This window comes from Dioscorea cayenensis, chromosome 4 (genome assembly GCF_009730915.1).
Source record: "Dioscorea cayenensis subsp. rotundata cultivar TDr96_F1 chromosome 4, TDr96_F1_v2_PseudoChromosome.rev07_lg8_w22 25.fasta, whole genome shotgun sequence".
Taxonomy (NCBI): domain Eukaryota; kingdom Viridiplantae; phylum Streptophyta; class Magnoliopsida; order Dioscoreales; family Dioscoreaceae; genus Dioscorea; species Dioscorea cayenensis.
Window position 1 is genome coordinate 11,242,898 of NC_052474.1, and position 8,906 is coordinate 11,251,803.

An 8,906-nucleotide genomic window follows, 5' to 3' on the forward strand; every position below is an offset into this window, starting at 1 on the left:
CCTTATCTTATCTGATTGGATTTTCTTTTTCTTCGTATTTTAAATATAATTATCAAGGAGAGGCTTATTTACTTATTCAGATCCTATAAGCCATCAATTGTTATTTACATGTCTTCGAATTTATATATATATATATATATGTTTTTAGGAAGTCATATATATATTTTGTATGGGTGTCCAATAAAAAAAAAGGGGAAGTCATTTGTTCATTTGTGTGGGGAAAATGCTACTTCATTTGTTTCAAACATCTTTTTTATTCTAAATTTTAACATATTTTCATTAATGAGGAGTGGAATTTTATATGAGCCCAATTCTTCTCACTTTCCCCTATTTTAATTTTTTTTTAATTTTTTTAATGAATACAAAACTATTAGAAGTGAAATTAAGTATAACATCAATAATATGTAATGAATTATAAAATTCATAAACAATAATTTTTCGAGTTTTTGTTAGTAAAAATATCCACATAAAATTAAATATAATTTTTATGAATTTATACATTATTATCCGATTTTCATACAAAACTTTCTAAAGACAACCTGTAAATATTAAATAATTAGTTGGCGCTTCCACTTGCAAGAGAGCAACTTTCAAACAATTCCAAGTTGGAAACTAAAAAGTAAACACAAGACTTTCGAAAACAATACACCATTTTGAATTCCAAGTTTGCAACTCAAAAAAAGTCAATGAGAACAACACCATTCAATGGCATGACCTGCCACTACATTGCATTACAATGCATCTATCACAACAATATAAATTGAGAAACTCAATATTTATTAAGATCAAAGCAAGTAACACCGCAGCTTATTGACATGGGAAGTTCTTGGAATGAAAACTCCGGCCCGGAGACTTATCCTCCGACTGCACCATACCCTCCCCCGCACACCGATCCGCCAAGTAGGGTGGCTCCAGGTACTCCGACAACATATCCTCCGATGAATATTGCATCGCAAGGTGGCCATGTAGGGTCCCCATATCGGCCTGGTACCCCATCGGTAGGTCGACCATGGTCGACTGGATTGTTTGATTGCGGGCAAAATCAAACTAATGGTAATTTGTTATTAAAGTAACTAATAGTTCCATATTATTGATTTGATTGAGATTTTATGCTATTGTTGTTAATGTTTAACGATTGTTGATTTTAAATTTTTTTGTTTTTTGCAGCTATCATGACAGCCTTCTTTCCATGTGTCACATTTGGCCAAATTGCAGAGATTTTGGATGAAGGAGAAACAAGTGAGTCCACACAACTCTATCTACAAAATTGCATAATTTCTCTACTAAGTTTTTTTTTTGGCAAAATATTATTTTGATCTTTCAAATATAATACATGATTTTTTTCCTCTATCAATCAGCATGGTCAAATAAGGAGAGTTTCTGTTTGAATTTCTGATAACAGAGTTTGTATGATATGAACATGTTCTTCTTCAATGATTTTGAGGTTTAAATTTTGTTTTACATAAATCACACTAATAATCATCTTTAAATCCAAATTTCAAATTCATATCAGTAAAGAAAAGAATTATATATTTTCTATAATGACTTAAGTTATATGTATATGAAATTAGGCCACCAGAATTTATAACATATTAGATACTTCAAGGTTTTGTTCTAACATGTCACATACCAAACATAATTGTTCCCTTATTGTTTCATCGTTATAAGAAAAATAAAAATGTTAACACATGATCTTCGTCTCCCCTATTCAAAAACGAGAATACAAGAATACGACAATACAAGATTATGAGAATAATTAATTAATTACCTGTATTGATGATGTAATGCAGGTTGCACACTGGGAAGTTTCATGTACATACTGATGGTGCCAGCCCTGTTAACATGTTGGATCATGGGTTCAAACTACAGAAGAAAACTAAGAAACAAATACAACCTTGTTCAAGCTCCAGCTGAAGATTGGACTGTTCATCTCTTCTGTCCTTGTTGTTCCCTTTGTCAAGAATTCAGAGAGCTCCATAACAGAGGAATTGATCCTTCTCTTGGTATATATATATATATATATATATTTCATCATCTCTTATCACTATTAATTCTACTAACTTTATATATATTCACCAATTGTCAATAAATTATTTAAATATTTGTTTGTTTATTTATTGTTAGGCTGGATGGGTTATCTTGCTCAACAGCAGCAGGGAACAACAACAATTGAACCTCCAAAAGATCAGTTCATGACAAAGTGAAAAGTAATTGGTTTAGAAATTGCATCTCAGAATGTTTCTTGTGCTTCTATCTTTTTTGGTTTGCTGCTTCTTGTGTGAAGTATTTGATATTCTTCTTTTTTGGAACTTTTTAGTGATTGTATAATTTGGTATTATATTGATTTATGTGTTTTTTTTTTCGAAACATCAGTATATATCATTTCACATCATTGTTTTTTTTTTCCAAGTTAATAATAATAAATAGCCTCTTTGTGTGTATGGGTAAGTGCTGACATGCCTTTGTTTGTTTGCTTGTTTGTTTGTTTTTTTAAAAAATATCTACATGTCCCTTTGCTGTATTATACAACGTAGATCCAAATCAACTTCAGTATAAATAAATGATTTGCATATCATTAACCATATTAAAAATAATTAGAAAAAAAAGACAGAAAGCTCGCAAAAGTTATGAGATATTTTTCTTTAAAATCCATGTGAAGATTTTAATCTAACAGAACAGAAATAAGGCATATGTTATTTTGGATTAAGGTTTATGTGTAGAGTTCAAAATTTTTGTTTTTGTTAGTTTGTTTTTATCTCCAATAAATTGAACTCAATAATATTTTAGATTTTTTGATTAAATTTTTTAATTGATTTTAAAGAACATGTTAAGAGAAGCTCCTCTTACAATTTCCCTCCAAAACAAGAAAACACAACTATTAATTAAAACATCCTTCATCAAAACTCACAAACAGCTCAAATCCCTTCAATTATAAGATAACATATTAAAGGTATATGAATTAGCTTATTACAACATCAATGGCCATTTCCTCTAATCCAATATTAAGAAAGAATTACACAACAACAGTTTCAGCTGCCTCCGTTATCTGAAGAATTTATTTGTACACATAAAAAGTTTCCTGCAAATGTATAAACAAGTTAATAAGTTTAATCAAGAACAAATCATGTAAAGTTTAAGCTTAAATTATCTTTATCAAGAACCTTTTTACTGAGTAAATTTCTATTTGATATTCATGATATGAAGTCATGATACTGAATTATCACTAATTCAACCAAAAACAAATGAAGGTTCATGTTAATGCTCCTTGACTTTTAATTCTCAATATTTCTGAAAAAAAGGAAAGCAAATATAGATTAAGAAGTAGCATTATTACTTAATTACTAATTATTTTTATTATAAGTGAGTATATAAAGTTATCAATAAAACATCATGCTTCTTATTATTGCAAAAATTTATCAAATAACACATTAGATAATTAAGGATGGCTGAATCGAAAACTTAGCTACTTACATCAATGTGTGTCGAAAGATATTTCTACTAGTTTTCTTCAGTATAGCCTTTCTTTGTATAGGCTGCACAACCACCTTAATAGCTGTATTAAACACATCTTCAATATTCTGTTAATCATGACAATTAGATTAAAGGTGTAAAAACTCAATTAGTTTTCGGTGTACTTGTTCTTTGTATTTAAGTAACTAATAGTCCAACATCAATTAATACTATTCGATTCGCAGGGGGAAAAATCTTGTGTACCTGCTTAGTCTTAGAGCTGCATTCAATGTATGCAATTGCACCAATTTGTTTACTGAGTTCCTCTCCCTAAACAGATAAAAATTTTTAAGTATCTTCTTTGACTTCGATTGTAAAATAGTTGTGAACAAGCAAATTACTTACATCAGCGGTTGTTATTGCATCAGAAATATGTCTTATGTCATTGCGAAGATCTGAAACATAAAACAACAAGGGTGATCAAATAATTTGATCATACTAAAACTGTTAAACATGCATTGTAGAAATTTAAATTATCCACTTACCCACTTTGTTTCCAACAAGGACAACGGGGACATTCGGTGCAAAATGACGTATTTCAGGCAGCCACTGTATATATATATATATATAAAGGAAAGATAGTAACATTAATTATTCTCTTACTAATTTCTAAACCAAAATTTTACTCTATTTCAAATTAAAATAAAAATTCAAATGCTAATTAATCACCAAAATGTAATTAATTGAACTTATGATGAGATGATTACTTTCTTAAAAACATTCTCATAACTGAATCTGCTGACAAGTGAGAAAACAAGAAGAAATACATGTGCACCTCCATAACACAATGACCTCAGTTTGCAAAGTTCTCCTTGTCCTATATAATGTGCATACATAATTTAGAACTAAGCCAAATAAATTTTTGATAATTAAAGTTAATTTTTACTCATAGGGAAAAAAATAATTTTTAGAGTTGTATCAAATATAATTCCAAACCAGCAGTGTCCCATAATCCCAAATTGACAGCGCAACCATCCAGAGAACATGTTGCATTATAGGTATCAAAAACAGTAGGAATATAATCCTGCATAAACTTGTTCAAATTAAGATGATACATTTGCAATTAAAAAGAAAAAGAAATATATAGTATAAATGACATTTACATACAGATGGGAATTTGTCGTTGGTGTATGAAATGAACATTGATGTCTTCCCAACACCATTATCTCCTACACTAACACATTTTAGAAATCTTAAAGAACTCATCAGTATCAAAAACAGATAGAAGGAAGATGATATATATATATATATATATTTTATATATAATTGAGGATTTATAGAGTAGGATATGCCACTATTAGAAATAATTTTGGTATTTTCTTGTATTGAAGAAGTGTATATGGCAGAAAGATTTTTTAGTGCAGGTGCATGCATGCTTGCGGAATTCGACGGCAGCATTACTATGGGCTGCTTTGATGGTTTTTTTTTTCATTCCAAAAATAAGAAACCACAAATAGTTTATTTTACAAAATAAATAATTTTGGTTTCATTTTTTATGAAATTGCTTTTAAAAAACATAAATTAAGTTTTTTTTAATTTTAAATAATATAAGAAAAAAAAACCTCCTTGTCTGAGGTTTAACTTGAATAGTCAATATAAACCACGAATTCTCATGTCTTATTTTCTATTTATTTTGTAAGTTTATAGTTTGAAACTATTAAATATGATTACACATATACATATATCATTTCTATTTATTTTTTTTCATTAAAAATACATCTTTTCCACAAGACCAACACCATGACATGACATCTAGCGATATGCTACATCATTATTCATTCATGTCGCTTTGAAAAATATTTTTTAATTATTGTTTTATTCTTTTAATGGTGTGGGAAAAACAATGAGGTAAATCAATCACATTAACTTAATTAAATTAATATGAATTTAAATATAAGAATAAATTTAAAAATAATAATTAGCATAATCCAAATTTAAATTTATCCTGGATTTGGGATTCAATCCTACATTTCATCTCAATCTCAATCTTAGCTAAAGATCATGTTATTAATATTTCAATATTCGATGATTTAGTTATCAATTTAAATTAATAGTTATGTTGACATTTTTGATATTTGTATATATTATAGACTTTACTATAATAATCATTTTTAACTATTTTAAATCATAGTTAATTATATATTACAATATAAACATTGAATATGATCATCATCACCGATTCACATTCTGGATACTATCTATTATTATTATTATTATTATTATTATTATTATTATTATTATTATTATTTCTATTATTATTACTTTTTGACAATAGGTGACAAATCCCTCCTCCTCTGGTGCACCTAGGGCTTTGTCAAGTAACAGATAAGTACTGAGGTGTATTTGTTACAGTGGTTTATCTATTTCCTAGAGATTTATTAACTTAGCTAGACGCCACATGGGGGTAATGAAAGTCCACGTGTATACCCACAAGATTTGTAGGAATCAAACTGAGCTTATAAGTTCCCCTGTCATACAATTCTAGATCGAGGAGAGGGATACGACTCCTCTCAAAGGGAATCCACCAAGGGCACATTTGTACAATATCATAAACAATACCTGGCCCGAGAAGAATGAAAAAGTAGTACTACTATAGCCACACCTCTATACCATCAAATGTCACATTTTCTTTCAGCTTTTGAGCTTCAAGCGCAATTGTTCCTAGTCTACAAAATGCGGTAGAACCTAATAATCTCCCTTTTAGCATCATTTAGTGGGCTCAAGAAATTTCGCTGATTGCCTACATAATTCAAGTTTCTCCTTAGGCAAAGGCATTGTCAACATATATAATCCATTTTTACTAATGTGTATCTTCTCTAAGTGTGATTGTTTAGATTCAAGAGCATCACAAATCCAATGCTAGATGACATCAATATGCTTGGATTTCGAAAAATGTTGAATTTTTGGAGATGGTACTCTAATTTTTCATAATGCACTTCTCTTATTGCATGCCTAACTCTTGAAGAAGTTTGTCAATCTTCAAAGCTTTCCTGCAACCTTTCGCAATTGCAATGTATATAGCTTCTGTGGTGAATAAAGGGACGCACTTTTGCATCTTTGAATGCTTCTCTTTGTAAAGAACATCAAGAATTCTAAAATAGACTTTTAAAAATCAACATTATCGGCTACATCTGAATCATATACCCATCTAGAATAGGCCACCATTGCTGAAATATAAATATACTCTGGAAGTATTTCTCAAATATCTCAATATCCACTTTAAATTGCCCAATGATCCTTTTAGTATTAGAAAGAAATTGACTCACAAATCCAACTACATGATCTATGTCTGCCCTTGAATATAATATGGCATACATCAAACTACCAATTGAAGATGCATAAGAATCTTTGCTCATTTCTTCCTTATTTTCATCATTTGTAGGACACTGCTTTGAAATAAGTTTGAAGTAGCTTGCAAATGGAAAACCAACAACCTTAGTTTTACTTATATTGAATCTTTCAAGAATCTTCTTGATTTAGCTTTCTTGAATTTCCAGAGCTTTTTATTCTTCATGTCATGGGAGATCTTCATACTAGGTATCTAGTTTATTGATCCCATAGTCTTTCATGGCAAAAGTCTTGCAATTCTTTTTTTAGCTCCTCAATTTTGCTTTCATCATGACCAACAATCAATACATCATCAACATATAGTAGAAGTGATAAAATCATCATTAGAGTGTTTTTTTATAAACATACAATGATTAGATGAAGTTCCAGTGTATCTGTAACTCATCATGAAAGAGTTTAACCTTTTATACAACTATCTTGGTTCTTTTTTGATCCCATACAAGCTCTTTCTCAATTTGCACATTCAATCCACTTTGCACTTGACTTTTAACCCTTTTGGTTGATCTATGTATATCTCCTATTCTAAATCACTATAAAGGAAAGTAGTTTCATATAAAGTTGCTTTAGTTCTAAATTTAAGTGGTGTAGCCAAATAACTAATAAATCTAATAGATAACATCTTCACAATAGGAGAAAATATTCCTTTAAAGTCAACATCTTTCTTTCGACCAAACCTCTTCACAACATATAAAAAATTATACGAGAGGATAAGGAAAGTGCTTGGAAAATATGTGTAAATCATGTATAAAATATGCACTCATCATCCCTCCTCTTCATCACATGAGGAAGTTCTTCGTATTTTTTTAATCATTTAAGGGGTCTTATCATCATGTTTCTCAAGCAAAGGTTTCAAGTGTTAGTGATGAGAAACCATTGATGAGTGTACAATATTCATGTATTTCATATCAATTTGTACACTCAGTTGATATGTATTAGAATCATATTGCACAATTTGTTGCTAAATACAGTGTGTTTTGTATTAAACATGCTTAGGGAAGTGCTTAAAGATGTGTGAGAGACAAAGGAAGCATTTTAGACCAAAAACGATGCATTTGGAGCTTTCTCGTCATCATTCAAAGAAGAACAAGGCAAACAGGGTGGTTTCTGGGCAGCTTACGGTCGTCTTTATAGCCGTAAGTCAATTCCAAAAAGGCCTTACGGGCATGCTTATGCCCGTAAGGGGGATTCAGAGCTAAGTTAGAGGACCTTACGGGCCAGGTTTACGCCCGTAAGGATGCCTGTAAAGACCATCCATAGGAGCTTACGACTACAGCATATGCCCGTAAGGGCGGCCACAAGAAGCAGAACAGTAAAGCTTACAGTCTAGCACTTACAGCTGTAAGCTGGACCACAACACAAACAGAAGACCTTATGGATAAGGCTTACGGTTGTAAGTCATCCCGTAAGGCTCTTGACAATCTTCTCCACCTCCCTTATGGCATAGTCCTTATGCCCGCAAGCAGTTGAGTATAAATATAACTTATGATGATTTCTAGGGCATTCTTTATTCTATCTTTCTATTTTTTAGGGGGTGATTCTTGGAGGCGAGGTTAAGGAAGAAAAGGGCCAAATCTCTAGCACTTTAGGAGCGATTTGGAGAGGGATTTGGTCTTACATTCAAAGGAATTAAAGATCATAGCCGTCGAGCTCATCTTGACGGCTTGCGTGGAAGCTTCTTCAGTGAATTTTCATCCTAGGGATTGAAAAGGGGGTTTTCATGAATCTCATGTTGTTCTCTATTCATTGTATCTTGAATGCTTGCCCTATATTAATGGAGGGCTAATTTGTAGATGTTTGGGCATAGTTGAACTCTAAAGTTTATTTCATTGACTTTGATTGTTGGATCTTTGTTGCATTAATTGATTCCTTAATTGTAATCATATATGTTTGAGTCTAATTGTGTGAATGAATGCTTAGTTGCTAACGAGATGAAAGCCCTACCTATCATACCTTGACTTTCTACATAACGAGAAAAAAATTTCCATCTACCATAGATTTACCATAATTCGAGAGGATAGTTGGTACGCCTTTGGTTAGGGTATCTAGGA

General features: G+C 30.9%; 2 protein-coding genes across 2 annotated transcripts; one reads left to right on the forward strand and one right to left on the reverse strand.

The window, feature by feature from the left end:
* The first annotated feature begins 806 nt into the window (after positions 1 to 806).
* LOC120259385 (protein PLANT CADMIUM RESISTANCE 8-like) lies at positions 807 to 2,361 on the forward strand. The gene is made up of 4 exons (XM_039266977.1): positions 807 to 1,053; positions 1,168 to 1,239; positions 1,791 to 2,003; positions 2,125 to 2,361. Exons 1-4 carry the CDS (start codon positions 816 to 818, stop codon positions 2,202 to 2,204), a joined length of 603 nt encoding a protein of 200 aa, XP_039122911.1. The 5' UTR covers positions 807 to 815; the 3' UTR covers positions 2,205 to 2,361.
* A 911-nt stretch (positions 2,362 to 3,272) lies between these two features.
* On the reverse strand, positions 3,273 to 4,716 carry LOC120258691 (rac-like GTP-binding protein RAC2). The gene is made up of 8 exons (XM_039266139.1): positions 4,618 to 4,716; positions 4,447 to 4,534; positions 4,218 to 4,327; positions 3,996 to 4,059; positions 3,856 to 3,905; positions 3,715 to 3,780; positions 3,472 to 3,578; positions 3,273 to 3,288 (listed from the first exon to the last, which is right to left on the reverse strand). Exons 1-8 carry the CDS (start codon positions 4,714 to 4,716, stop codon positions 3,273 to 3,275), a joined length of 600 nt encoding a protein of 199 aa, XP_039122073.1.
* Between the last annotated feature and the right edge of the window lie 4,190 nt (positions 4,717 to 8,906).